The sequence below is a fragment of the Corvus cornix genome, chromosome 14, assembly GCF_000738735.6.
Source record: "Corvus cornix cornix isolate S_Up_H32 chromosome 14, ASM73873v5, whole genome shotgun sequence".
Classification (NCBI taxonomy): Eukaryota; Metazoa; Chordata; class Aves; order Passeriformes; family Corvidae; genus Corvus; species Corvus cornix.
The window spans coordinates 11,430,836-11,445,564 of record NC_046344.1 but is presented as its reverse complement, the minus strand read 5'-3'; the positions used below and the strand labels follow the sequence as shown (position 1 = coordinate 11,445,564).

The window sequence follows — 14,729 nt, the reverse complement described above, 5'->3', positions numbered from 1 at the left end:
CTTCTGTCTTGGCTGTTGTGAAAAGCAGCTGAAGCAAAACATAGAAAGGGCTGGTTAGTGTTACAAGGGAAGGGAATAGAGGCAAGTGGAGACAATGGCAAGCGGTACTAGGGGCTGGATTCATGTTATGGGGCCTTTGACTGGGGAGGACTTTACTGATTGCAGCAACAGTCTGTGCATTGCAGTAACTATGACTGACAAATCTTGTGCTTTTCTTCTTCCAGTAATTAAATCCAAAATGCCAGTTCCTTTTAGCAGTAACAGGAGACTGCTTGCCTAATTTCTTACCAGTAACTTTTTTTCCCCTTCGCCAAGAAGGTGATTGGAAAACACGTCTTGTTAGTAACGTAGGCTGTAGGATTCCTGCTGTTCATTTATTCATTAAAATTGGCCCCTTACGTGATTGTGTATCAGTTTAGAGTTCGTTGTTTCACTTCTCTGTAGATTTTGGTGTAGTGGGACTTGGTTCAACCAAAATGGTAGGACTGACTATGGACATGGGTTCCATGGGTAGGTGATGTTTCAACAGGGAGTCAAGCGTGGTGGCTCCTCAGGGTGGACTTCTTGTTCCTCACACTGCATGAATGTTTCCTTTCACTGGTGTACCTGGTTTGCTCTGAGCCGAACTTGTGACTCCACTGGACACCAAGAAGGGTTTGGTGATTTTTCTTTGCCAAATTAGGAATCTCTCTGGTGTGGATTGGAGACTGAGTGATGGGAGCAGGTGACAGGAGAGCTAAAACAAAGTGGGGTTCTTCAGAAAAGAAGCTCAGAAGGTGCTACTACCCCACAAACCCAAGGTTGGTTGCATCATTTCAGAATGCAACACTTGCATAAAGCATCTTTTTTCCCCAGAAAATATGCAGAGAAAATTAGTTTCTGGAGTGATCTGATAAATGATAGGAAATGGCTCACAGCTTCACTTTTGTTGTTCCAAATGGAAAAGAGAGAGGAGAAAGGAACTGTTTGTTATATCTGGTCAAAATCCACACTCAGCCTTGCATAACTGATCCTCTGCTCTGTCTGGTGAGCAAGATTAGCAGGCTTGCAGCCACATTCCTCTCATCTTGCGAAACTCCAACCTCTGAATATCTTTTATGTACTGTCACTAGTTAATAGCGAAGAGGGAAAAGGGGCAGCTTAAGATGATACTGACACTCACAAAGCACGTGATGTATCTTCTATGAAGAATTACCTGATTACTGATAAATCCTGCAATTGCGTCCATTTGGTGAAACCCTGATTTTATGAAGGAGAAGGGAAATTTGCTGTTGTCCTTTCTCTGAGCTTCTATGACAGTGCCCTCTTGAGAGAGAGAGGTTAAGTACCAGTGAGGGCAGAACTCAGAAGGGAACCACTTGCTGTTCCATTGTTGTGATGCTGCTTACTTTTATAAGCTACCCTTAGGAAGATAAACGTCTCACACAAAAAGTTTTTGTTAAATAAATAAGTTGTTTAACCTAACTGCTAGCTCATTATTCCATACTGATTGTACTCATCCTGGAGTAGTTATCCTGGGTTTATTTTCCCATGTTTATGCAGCCTCTCTTAACATCACAGTTATAAAAGGCATCCGTCATCAGTTTCTTGGTTCCAGGATCCTCTTCTCTGACCCCAGTGAGTAAGCTGGACGTACTCAACTTGTATTAGAACTTCTATAAAGATTTTTCCAAATTTAGAAGTTTTCCTAAAACTGGTCAACACTTTTTAACTACCAAAATGTGGTGCATAAAATCTCCACATGGAGGTACCAGACTGAAGAGCAGAGCCCAGTTTCTTGTGTGGCTGTCAGTGTTACCATGAGAGTTGAGAGTGCAGTAGAGATGTACCTCGATGAGCCTTTACCAGTGACTTTAGCCATTAGCACACTTAGTAAGGTCCAATTTATCTCCTCAATTTGTATCCAGGTGTTTAGTACCTGTGTGAAATGCTGTGATGCAGCAGATTCATTAGTTTGGTTAAACAGGCAATATATAAGGAGTAAATAAGCACAGTTTATGCAGGAGCCTTGTGGATTTTTCCCTAGTGGGTAATTTTCAGGTTTTGATCACCAGAGAGTCTTCCAGTTCCCAATTTTTCTACCTTGCCTTTAACTCAGCAGAGTACTTTGGCTCATTCACAACTCTAGTTTTGTGAATGGGTGCAGTGAAGTAAAAGAGACTACTTGAGAAACATGTATCTTGCTGAATCAGATTGGCACTAGTTTCTTTCTCCATCTGGAGCCCAAAAATAATGTTCTAAACATATCCGGGAATTTAGTAACAGAGTCTTTTTAACACTGTGTGCATATCTATGTTTCCTGAACTGTTTTGAAAACTCCCCAACTGCTGTTCCTTTTTACCTGTTGCCTGAATAAACAGGAAATAATAGGACTTTAAATAGTAGAATTTCATGGTAATTGTGCTTAATTCCTCTGTTCCTTTCTCTCTGAATGTGAAGTTCTCTTGTTTAATGGGAATTAAAGCAGTTGGCATCTCAAGAACAGAGGGGGGGTGATCCTCCTGTCCCCGGGTCAGGGTGAGTTACAGTAGTTACTGATTAATGAGTAATGCAGGTGCAGTTCAGGTGTGCCCTGCACATGTGCAACCTCTGACTTTTTCAGGCTCAATATCTGCCCACCAAATGAAATCCCTGCAGTTAGTGGTACTGATTGTGCTGAATTCCACTCTGTTCACGAGCCTTTTAACTTCTTTCACAAAAGAAAAACTGCCTGCCTCTGTATACGGAGTGTAAAGTTACTGGATGTGCTAGGCAAGGAAGCAGCCTTCTGGCCAGCCACAGGTTGGAAAGCTGCAGTGTGCTTGCTTTCCCACAAAGGTAAGCAATCCCAGTTGTCCTTTTATTTTGTTTTGCCCTTCATGGTAATCTTCTTTGACTAAATAAGATCTTTTTCCTACTGTCTGCAAATTGTTTGCTCAGATTTCTGTAATTAACTTGGGGTCAACATTTATATAGTCTTACTTTGTTTCCTTCCAACTGCATTGAAATACTTCTTAATATATTTTAAGGTGAACCTAGTGATTACTGCTCACAATACCTAAAAGTTGATATGACACTCCAGCTTGTGCTTTATTCCTTCTCCAAACACAACAAGCCCTTAAGAGAGGCGTTGGTTTCCCTCTTCATGCAGGTTTGGGGTCCTGAGACCCTGCTGCTGAGTCTTGTGGCAACTCTGTTTTTTGAAGGAGGACTAGGACTTGGTGCTTCTGGAGGAATTTGCCATCATTTGCAGTGAAATGCATTGATATCATAGTAAACCTTACAATATTTTCCATAAAAACAAAATATCTTTGATACTAACCATGTGCTTTTACTTGGTGTTGTGGCCTGGCCAGAATCTGATCCCCATTTTGCCTCGTATTATCATCTTGTATGTCAGAAGAATGTTTGTAGCATTGATACAGAGAAATACATTAACAGTTGGTTCTACTGAAGCTGGAGATTACTTTTCAACAGTGAAGGATTGTGTAATGAGTGAGTCTTCCTTTGACAACTGCAAATCAGAGCGGAACGTGAACTTACTGCAGGTGGTTGGCCACATCCTTTCCAATGACACACTGTTCAAATAGGTTTCATTACCACCGTTCTCTTCATTAAATCAAATGCAAGTCCATGGGGTTTTTGTTACAGCTCCCACTTTTGTGAACTGCACATTTTTAATACATATTAAATAAAGTTTTAGTAGTTATAGTTGCTTCAAATCACTGACATGGGACTTCTAAGTTTTTTGTCCTGCAACAGGATTTATATGGTCATTGTCATCCTCTTTGTGCGTCCAACCTGCCAGGCAGGGTCATTGTGGGTATGGAGGGATGAAAGCAGCCATACAGAACAACAAGAATGTAGGCTCTACCCAGGAAGTGGTAGTTTGGTATTAATCAGCCATTTGATGCAAGGGTTAAAGCAAAAAAAATCCACGATAAATAAAAGTCCACAATGGAATTATTGTCTCTCTGCAGGATGGGTTTCCAAGCAGTTTGACACAACGTGACTCAGCACGATGGGGCACGGTGCTGACTGGAGTCTCTAGATGATGTTGCCATATAACTTGGCAGCACTTGGCAGCACGAAGTACTTTTTGTCCAGCATGATTTTGTTTAATGAGTTTAGCCTCACATTATCCAAGGCAACACGCAGCAGAGGCACAAGAACCTCAGTCTTCCTTAGGACCTGTAATCCTGATTATTCACTGAATAAGTGTAGTAATGAATCACTGACACAAGGAATTGCTCTTGAATTCAGTGTTTTGTACAGGGCGAGTGTAAGCACCTACAGCTTTTCTCAGTCCTTCCCCCTCTGCTTTGTCATGTGTCCCTGCATTAACCATCTGTCTGAATAGTATTATGGCACTTTCTGTGGTAGATTATCTGGTTAACAGGTTCAGTTTAAAGCCAGCAGTTTGTTCTAATGACTGGTAAACAGGACAGGCCAGCTTAAATGTGTTGTTTACAGTCTGTGTATGTAATTAATAACAGATTTTAAATTATGAAGAAGGTGGGGGGATCAGTTTTGGTTCTTATTTTGGATCAAATCAACTGCTTGTTGTGGGATCTGTCTTACAAATAGCTGCAGTCTGGGCTCCTTTCTTGGCAGCTGCTCACAGTACTCACGTGAGATCCCAGGCTACAGTCTCCAGCAAAGGGAGAAGGGAACCAGAACAGGATTAACCACATCTGATTCACTTCCTTGTTGGTATTAGTGGCATTTTGATTGGCAGTTTGTCTGGATGCTGATCAATTGTCCATTTTGGGTAGAAAAGTTCTGGAAAACAGCATGGTGGCTTTAAAACTTGTACTCCTGCAACGGGTGTAAATGGGTTGTGTGGATGCTGGTGTGGCATCTGTTGGTGTGTAAATGACCTGGTAGTGTTACAATGGACACACTGCAGAGTGTACCTAGTCTGCCTGAATGACTTTGTCCCTCGTTGTTCCCGTGTTAGCACAGTGATCATCACACCACCCTCCCCAGCCGAACCAACACTGCTGCTGTGGCTGCTCTGAGTGAAGGGGAAGAAGGAAGTGTGGTGCTGCAGGAGCAGCACAAACTGGAGTGACGTTTGCCAGGAGCCTTATCTGCTTCCTGTAAGCATTGCATCTTCCGTCTTTGTCCCTTGCTGCTGATATCTGTCCTTGCCTCTGTCTGCCTTGGGCCCTTCCTTGCACCCGACTCTGCTCGTGCTGAAGCAGCAGCACAAGTCTGGGGCTGGCTCTGGCTGCTCCCTCATCTCCCCCCTTGCAGACAGGGTGCAGCGCCTCAGTCCAAACCCTCTCCTTAGGAAGCATCCTGCCCAAGTGTTGCATCCCACAGCTGGAGCCTGCAGAGCCTGAAGCGGGACCCCCAGCTCAGCTCTCTGGCGCCCTGCTGCACTGCAGCCCTGCCTGTTGGGGAGCACAGGCTCCCCCTCCTCTGCTCGTTTTAATGCCCTGATTACTGAAGTGGGTAAGTCACCACCTCGCTTGTAATAATTACAGATTTCCTCTGTGATTTTTCACTAGTCGGTTGCCACAGCAACCGTGCAGTGGCTCGGCCGAAATGCTGTCACAGGGATTTAAATCTGAAGCGGCTTAGCCTCTCTCTGCGTTCTGGCGCATCTTCCCTCTTGCCCCCCGGTACCATGGCAACCTGGCGATGGCAGCCCAGCCGCGGCCATGGCACCCTGTGCTGCTTTTCCCTGCATCCCTGTGTCTGAAGGGACGCTGCTGGTGTTTTGTGGGTATCCACATCTCCCCCATTCCCGTCAGGAGCAGTGTGCAGCGGGAGGTGCGGCTGGGATGCGTGCTGGCTGTCGTGATGCCTGCGCACCACCTGAAGGGAATGAACCAAACCAAGGTTATTCTGTGACAGTCCTGTGCCTGGGTGTCACCTTGAGGATATTTGCAAACCAGAGTAAAAATACGGGGTTTAGAGACAAAACCTGTTCTTCAACTTCCGCAGTTGTTGAAAACTAAGGAGCCATTTCAAACCTTAACGCAGTCTGGCTCTGCATCTCGGAATTTGTTTCCAGAGAGCTGCCGAGGAGGCTTTTGGATGAACTCGGACGCCCACATTCCAGAGCCAGATGCTCTCGGGGTTGAGGCGAGTCGGGTGTTCCTCTCTGCTGGCTTTGGCTGAGCGCGGGCTGTAGCTGCCAGGAGCTGGTTCCATTAACCTTCATTAACTGGGGCATCCCCCCAGCTGAGCTGCGGGGCTGCAGCTCAGGGCTTCCTCTGGGTGATGCCTGTCCCCGCTGCGCGGCTGCTGGAAGGAGCTGGCAGCAATGGCATTCCTCACCAGCGCAGCCGGCAGCAGCCTGCGCTGAAGACAAGCAGGGAGTGAAGCGGGGAGCAGCACTTCCAACCCAGGAGCTGGCTGTGGGCAGTTTGGGAGCAGCACTTCCAACGGGAGAGCTGGCTGCGTGCTGGAGTTTGCATCCGAGTCCTGTAAGTGCCTTTGCCGTGTGCCCGCGGGCAGTGGGGTGGGCTCAGAGTCCGGCCACGCTGTGTCCAGAGGGGAATGTGGGAATTTGTGTTTGAGCAGGTGTGTGTGTGTTGTTACGGTGTCCCTGCCATGGATACGCAGGGATCCTGCTCCTGGTTTGTTTTCTGGACCCCGCATGGCTCTGCTTTTCCATGTCCTCAGCTGGAATGGGGGTCACCTTGAGAAAGCAGAGCTCTCGCCCTGGCTTAAGACATTTCCCTTGGTTTGGTGCAGGCTGTCTCCAAGTGAGCTGTTTTATGCCTTAGGACACAGAAAAATAAATTGTGCTTTTATTTTATGCTATTTATCTATTCTCCTGATCTCTGAGGAGGCAGCAGTAAGATGCTAGGAATAAAATCTTACAAGGAATATAACTGAATTTCCTTGGAAATGCCACTTGAAAGTATTACTTTGAAGGCAATACTTTAATTTTTTCAAAACTACAAAATGCTTGTGGAGCAACTAATCTGAAAAGCATGGCTGTGCCATAATTTGTTTAATCCATTGTGAGCTGGGCTGTTTTGGTCTGGGAAATATATGGAAATGAACAGGAATGGTTTCGATATGTTGTTGCCATCTGCATTTAAAATAATGGATTTAAAACATGCAGGCTTGAAGAGATGTTTTTATATGTACCTCACTGGTAAAGTTCACTGAAATATCAAAGTGCAGGTTTTTTCAGGGGGAACTACTAAAAAAATTTAGAATTTTTCAGCTAATATAAGTTTAGTTGTGCTTGTTTTTAATCAGCATTTATGTATCATTATGCCATTTATGTAGTTATTGTTGGCTTTGCATCTGGAACTTGCCCAATTTCTAGCAGATGCTTTTTCAATCCCATTTTTTCTTTTCCTGAGACAATGTACTTCTTTCACAGGGAAGGTATAGGCACATATCATCCCACTTTAGCTGTGCCAATAGTTCTTGGATCAAAAATGAGCTGCTCAAAAGTTTAGTGGGTCAACTGAATCCTAGTGTGCCATAATCACAACATTCCTACCTGTTCTTATTTATTGGTTTAGGAACCGGGAGTCCTTCCTTGGCCCAGTAGTTTTTGAAGAGAGGGTGAACAGAGACAAGGGCAGAAATATTTTATTTTAAGAAAAAAGAAAATCATATGTTCATATCCAGCCACCAAACCCTGCTTAGACGGCACTTGAGAAGGAGAACCTGGACATGAGTGTAGTGTCACTTTTGACTGTAAATGAGTTTTAAAACTTGATGGAAGGACTGAACCTGTTCTGGCTTTACTGCTGGTTCAGCCCTGACCAGAGTGCAGGTCCCATGAAGGAGGTAGGGATTGTCATGTCCTCATGGGTACTGGACAGTACTTCCAAGCTGTAGGTGTGAGGTTTTCATCTTGTGCAGTGAAGCTTGGTTTGTGCTTTTGCTGCAGTGCTCACAACAGACAGACTTGAATGCCAGCTGCATGTGGAGGGAGAGAAGGGAGCTGTGCAAAAAACCAGTTTATTATGCTTTTGTGTGCAGTATTTACTGTTTTGTCAAGACATGAAGGACAAAACCAGTCTCTCCATTTCTATTCTCCTGAAGACTTGTGGGACTGTCCAACGCTGTTGGTGTCAAAAAATAAATAGGCAACCCTGAATAACCAACACTTGAGCTTTACTTGTAACTATGACAACTGTGTCCTTGACAACTTAAGTACAATCATGGAGTTTTCAATTACATACTGTTCTACACAAAGCCATTAAGATTATTAGAGGCATAAACAGCCTGTCAGCTTTTGTGGTTTTTGGCAAAATCCATTTAGGTGGTAGATAGACGTTTCCACTTGCAGGTCAGTGTTCTGTTGCTGGTGTTCCTGGTAGGAAGTGCCTTGGTGAGCTCTGCAGGCACAGGCTTGCCAGGCCTTGGGGAGAGCCACACTTTGCTCTTTCTCAGCTGCTGCCCATGAAATTGGGCCACATAAGTGTTGAGCTTCAAAGTGCTCAGGGGTCTCTTTTGGCTGGGTCCTGCAGACCCATCACACCTCTTTCAGGGTGTCAGTCTCTGTCCTGATCCTGCTGTGTGGGGTGCCTGGAACCACCATCACTTCTGGAGTACGAGGCTGTGGCCTTTGGTTGACCAAGGGATGAGCAGCTTCTTGTTCTTTGCTGTGCCCTCTCATGAAGATGCTGCCAGGTACTGTTCTTCTTGAAGTTGAGGCTTCCAGCTCTGTTTTGTGCTGGGTTTGTATAGACACGTGATGAAAAAATCTAATGCCAGGCTTTTATGAACACTAGATGTAAATCTTCTTTCAACTTCCTCTTAACAGGACTTTTCTATTCAATTCAATTCTATTTCATTTGAGATAACTTTAGCCTAGCTATGACTGAATTTCTAAGTTCTTGGTGTTACTCTTACAGACTTCTCCAAATGCTGCTGTAAGCTAATTCAAATTTGTTTCAGAACTATACTTTGGGATAAAACCCCTGTTGAAGTAAAAGGACCTGTTGTATTTCATTGTGTGCGCTCAGGCTTTCATAATTCCATAGTCTATACTGAACTCTTAACTCTGCTCCTGGGACCAAGTGAACTGCAGCTACGTACATCAACATGCTGCCAGGCCTCTTTATTTACATTGTTGTTTACTACATTTATGTGGCTAAAGCAGCAAGTCAGGATTTCTAGCATCAGCCCGTGCTCTGTCAATAACTGGTGAATTCATTCAGTTGCTTTGCTTTGATCTGCTGGGTGTGGACATTCCCTGTCTCCCGAAAGGAGGGTGGGGCTGTGCATTTTCAAACAGCTAGTGCTGCGTTCATTGGATCTTTTTATGCAGATACCATGATGACATTACATTACCTGATTCTTCCTCAAATGCAGACTAAGGAAGGACATGATTATGTTTAACGGATGACAGCCTTGACTGTCTTCTACCTTGCCCATACTTACGTTTCTTTGTGAAATTGTGGGGCTATTCCAGACTCTGGGATCTCCTTGAGCTGTTTACAGGAGTAAAATACCTGAGCTAAATCACTGATATCGTTAAAGATGCTTGTTCATGAACACTACAAGCCAGGAGACTTGTGCCCCATTAACAACTCCAAGATGGACCTGGGTCCTGCCTGACTTTTCAGCATTGTCCTTTTTAGTGTCAGGAACCACAGCTGACTTGGCTTCCCAGTTTGCAGTTCCTTCACTGTTAAAAGGCAGATGCAGAAAGAGCAGTGTCAAAGCACACTGAGCTGTAAAATAAAGAGCCTTTTTGCCTCTTGGAGGGACTCCCTCCTTGCATCCTGTCTGTGCCAGCTCACCTGAGGGATGCCCGGGCAGGCTGGCTGTGGGAAGGGAGGGTTGGCATTCAGGCACAATGCTGGTGCTGCCTGGGCTCCTAGAGAGCAGCAGGGCTGCTGCAGCCTCTGCACCCACCAGCAGCCCCTGTGCAGCTCACAGTGTGAGTGAGCCTTGGGCTGGGTTCACCTGCACACGGATCCAAGCAACAGGACTAAGAGATAGTCAGAGATGCTTTAAATTTCACAACAATTAGCACTTAGCATGACTATACCCTTGCTGTGCAGCCTGGAAAAGTCAAGCAAAGGAAACCAGTAAAAAAAGGAATGAATTTGCCTTTAGGTCCCTGCTCCCCAGCTCCCCAAATCCACTTTTTGGAAGCCTTGTGAAGTAATTGACCAGTGCAGCTTGTGCTGCTGTTTCTAAACCATGTAATTGTTCCTGGTTAAATGGGTTTGGAGCAGCTGAGGGACAGATGAATGTACCCCCATGAATTTCAAACAGGTTTCTGTGTCTTTGTCAGAGTTGCAAGAAGGAGACGCAGATTTGCAGAGCTGACTTCTCCTCCCAAACCTGCAGAGCTGGCTTCTCCTCCCACCCCACTGGGTATCAGTTTTGCCTTTACCTTTGCACCTCCCCAGAGGATGTTTTCCAGGGCAGGTTCTGTGAGCTGCAGTCTGGCACACGGATGTCATGCTGCATTAGCTTCTCTGCTAGGGAGTGAGATTGGTGCACGAACTCCCAATTTGTCTATTTTCACTCTTATATCTAGATTGAGCCCCCTCTTTTTCAAATTTTCTCCAGGGTTTCCCCCCCAAAAAAAACACAATCATGTTTGCTCATGGAAACAATGCTTCTTTCTATGTTCACAGTAGGCTGCTGCTGCTGAGTGACTGTTGTCCCTAGTAACTAGTTTTATCTGTCAGAAGTAATCACTTGGTACAGAAATTTAGCAGCTGCTGTTTAAAAAAAATACATCCAGTTTCACAGCATGCATTTTAAAAATGCACATTATGTTTTTCATGTGCTTGATAAACTGGACTGAGCTTCCTCTTTGAAAATAGTTTTTCTTACTAGAAGAATGTGGCTGTGGCTTAAACATATGCAGTGGCAAACACACTTTATGTAATGAGAAATTACAGACAAAATTATGCAAATGTATTTGGAAAATTAAAGTACTGAGCATTCACTTCAGAATAGCAGTTGTGTAGAGTCATCTGCACCTATGGCCTCCTCCAGCTCAGTTGCCAGGAGAGGAAAAATGTGTGGGGTAGACTTATGAATCTTTTTCTGGAAGGGTGTCACATCTTCATGCTCTGCTGGTCCTTCCCATCTCCTTTCCTGTCAGGTGTCTGAAATTGGTGGCTGTGTTTTGCCTGGATTTAGGGAATTTGTGTGTCCGCAGTGGCTCCGGAGCAGCAGCGGTGATGGAGCGTGGCATCGCTGCGGCTCTGACATGTGCAGCAGAGCTGATTTCTGCTGGCTTGCAAACTCTGCTGCTGCTGCTGCTTGCAGTGCTGGAACAGGCTGGGCCAGTGGGAATCGATCAGGAGATGAGTTATGGAGGCAAAATTCAATTGGTTATTGTGATAACCAAATAATGCTTGCTTAGACTAAGATACCAATCACATCAGCTGATCTCCTGTGAGAGCCTGTGTGCATAATGGAGATGGAAAAGATGTTGGATTTAGTTATACTCACATGTGATATTACATGATTTATTCTGACTCTGGACTAGAAAATGGTAAAACTTTTTATATAAGAACTGTCAAGGAAAATTAGGACTAAGCTACTTTATTTTTAAACCTCATGCAGTAATTTTTTTTCTACGAGTAGTTCAGAAAGCCAATATCATTTCCAATTATTTTTTTCGGCCTCTAATGAATGCTGTAGTTTAGCTATTAAAGGACTCAAGATAAACAGTAAGTATAAGAAAAAAATAAGTAACATTCTGGGAGCAGACATAGGCATGGCTCACCTAGGGAGGGAAGAAGAAGGGAAACCTGGACAGTGGTGGGCACAGCTGTGGAGTGTGACTGGAAGGTGTTTTTGATTTGTATGTGAAGAGGCATCTCATCCTTGTGGAGAAGGAAAGTTGGACAGCTGGCAGCAAAACCCCCATGGGAGATGACTGAAGGGCATGAGACTAGGGAGTGAACCTTGGTGGGTTGTTACGTACGTTTGCACTGCTCCTTTTGTGAGTTCCTGCAAAGCTGTGTTACCTTTTAACAGCCTCTTAAAAAGTGATACTTTGCAGAGCAAACTTATGGAGGGAATTGGAGATTGGAGAAGTATAGACCAGATAACCAGCTCTGAGCAGAGGACATCAGTTGAGGTGCTGGGCATTTTCTCACTGACTTTCACTGGCATTTGGTTTTTGCTAGAGGGTAGTCATGAGATAAGAAATCCATGGTGTTGGGATATTTCTTCACACATTGATTATGCAAAAGTTAGCACAGCTAAAGAAGAAGTCGAGAGAGAAAACATAATGAATGAATTAAACTGATCTTGTCTTATAAGTGAAGTTACTCTTTTCTGAAACAAAATAAACTAGTTCCCTCAGCACTTATGACCCAAAGCCTTAGGAAGCTAATCTTGCTCCTCCAGCGTGTGCACAAGTGTTGTGCAGGTGTTTGCTCACATTGGCACATTGCAGAGTACCTTGAATTTTAACTTGAACTCAGAGCAAACTAAGTGAAACCAAGTGCTACTGTCTGGAAAGGCACAGGGAATTTGCTTTGTTCCTGAGTCTTAATAGGTCTATGAATTTATAAATCTCCGTAGGCAAGAGGTTTTTTGTTTTCCTTTATATATTTTGAAAAAGCTCAAGTGTGAAGGAGAACAAATAGTATTTTGCATAAAGACAATAAAGAAACTAAATTTCTCATATTTTAGTTCTGGGTAAGAGATACTTGCTATCATGGTAGCAATAGTTCAGCTACTTCCCTGCATCTGGTCACAAACATCTGCTGGCATGTTTTATTGATGGCATAAGACTGATGGAAGCTGTAAACTGTGATCTCTTTCTGCTGGAAGATCATGTCTACTATTGTTAAATAAAATTTTTCCAGGTTTATGGATAATGACATTTTGCTTGGGCTGCAAGCCTCGGTCCACTGCTGCCCAGTGGTCTGCATCCAGCAAGGTTCAAATGCCAGGCAAAGGGCTCCAGTGTCCTGCACAGAACACAGGGGGCCATGCTGATAAGTGTGAAGTTTGAATTTAACCTGTGTCCTGGATAATAATTCAATGATCTGTTTTATCTATTCCTGACTTCCAGCCAGGCTTTCTGCACAAGTGATCCAGAGTGAAAAGGGAGTCATGTTATTTTCATACTACTTGACTTTCCAAGGTCAATTATATGTAACCACCTGAGGCAGAACTGCAGAATGGCTGAGTCTGGGAGGGAGCTGAGGGTGTCTGGTCCAGCCCTCTGCTCAAGCAGTGACACCTAAAGCAGTCTGCTCTGGACTGTTTGGGTTGTGGATATCTCCAGGCATGGTGATTCCATGCCCTCTCTGGGCAACCTGCCTGGGGTTTTCCTGTGTTTAGATGGAGCTCAGAGTATTTTAGTTTGTGCCCATGGCCTCTTATCCCATCACTGGACACCTCTGAGAAGCCCCTAGCCCCTTCTTTACTCGCTCCCATCAAGTATTCATTACACATTGATGGGATGCAACCTGAGCCTTCTTCAGGCTGGACAATCTCAGCTCTCACATTCTCTCTTCACAGGGTTATGATTAATGGGTATAAACTGGTTTTTCAGGAGATTGATTTTCTTTTATTTCCTAATGCTTGTCCTGCTGTCTTTTATATTAGATGAGATTTTTCTTATAAACTTAGGTCAAATAAAAAACATCAGCTTTGGCTTGAGAGACTGACTGGAAACAATTTTTTTAAAGTTCAATACAGTCTACATATATAGAGAAAGTAGAGAGGGAGAGCAAGGGAAAATAGGTGCTGACCTTTACCTCCTGGCCCTGCAGAAGCTGGGACATACAGCTTTAGCCTAGAAGTATTTTGCCTTAGTAAGACCAAGCCAAGAATCAGATATGGGGCTCAGTCCTGAGACTGCTCTGAGCATCAGCATTAATCCATCAAACCATGCTCTTGGTGTCTTTGGATGGAAATTAGTGAAAGGGGGAGTTGAAATGAGCAGCGCAGTAATAGTCGCTGCATCTCTAGGGACATACATAAGTGTTTGCATTTTTTTTTTTTCCAGAACATCAACCAGAAAGAAATCTCTCAAGATTGAGTCTTTTTCAGTGAAGAAAAGATAAAATGGCTTCAATGCTGCTTAGTCGACAGCTGACCTGTTGCCTGCAGCAAAACTCCAGATTGCTGGTATTTGGTGAGTATTTCCTTGTATTTTCCTGCTTTGTATTTGGTGAGTGTTAACTTTACATTGGTGAACAGAATTCCAGTTTGAACATCACTGGGGTTTGTCCCATGGTGTTGAGTCTTTCAAAACTTGAGGAATATGATGTTCTGCATTTTAGATAATGATGCAGTTGTAGTCCAAAGTGTATCTGGTTGATTTTTGCTCATTCTGCAAACAAGAACGTATAAAGTTAATAATTTGCCCTTTAAACATGCTTACTTGAAGTAAAGCTCTTCAGCCATTGGAACTCTGGTTTACCCTCTGGCACTACACGGTGCAGAGATGAGACAATCATCCATCAAAATGAGCTGGGCTTTCTCTTTGTGCTGTGTAGCACAACCTTGCATGTCTCCTCTTGTGAAGAGGTTTTGTGTGACTGGCATGAAGAGGTGGCCCTCACTGGGGTTGTGTGTTTCTGCCTCAAATGAGCTCTAGTGTGAAATAAAACCCTGCCACACGGCACCAAATTGCTTTCTCCTAAGTGAATGGCAAGTTTTTCTTGGCTCTGGCTTGCAATTTAGCATGTGTATGGGTATATTAAACCTGCAGTCTCTCTGAAATAGATATAAAAATTAAATTCCTGTTGGCTGTGTTGGACAAAATGGTGTCTAGTCTTAAGATCATCCATTCCATGTACTGTTACAGTGAATACAGTATG

At 44.0% G+C, this 14,729-nt stretch overlaps 1 protein-coding gene across 4 annotated transcripts in view; it reads left to right on the top strand.

Annotated features, from left to right (window-relative positions):
• ABAT (4-aminobutyrate aminotransferase) overlaps positions 1-14,729 on the top strand; it is a 50,515-nt gene that overhangs the window by 8,119 nt on the left and 27,667 nt on the right. For 2 of the 4 annotated variants that reach the window (XM_039560221.1, XM_010392198.3), the window contains exon 2: positions 13,913-14,041. In XM_039560221.1, coding sequence (XP_039416155.1) covers positions 13,972-14,041 — 70 coding nt within the window. In that variant the 5' untranslated portion in view covers positions 13,913-13,971. Of the gene's footprint in view, positions 1-2,622; positions 2,818-5,551; positions 6,420-13,912; positions 14,042-14,729 lie in introns of those variants that run through there. The other 2 variants (XM_019281551.3, XM_010392196.3) reach the window with 2 other exon arrangements.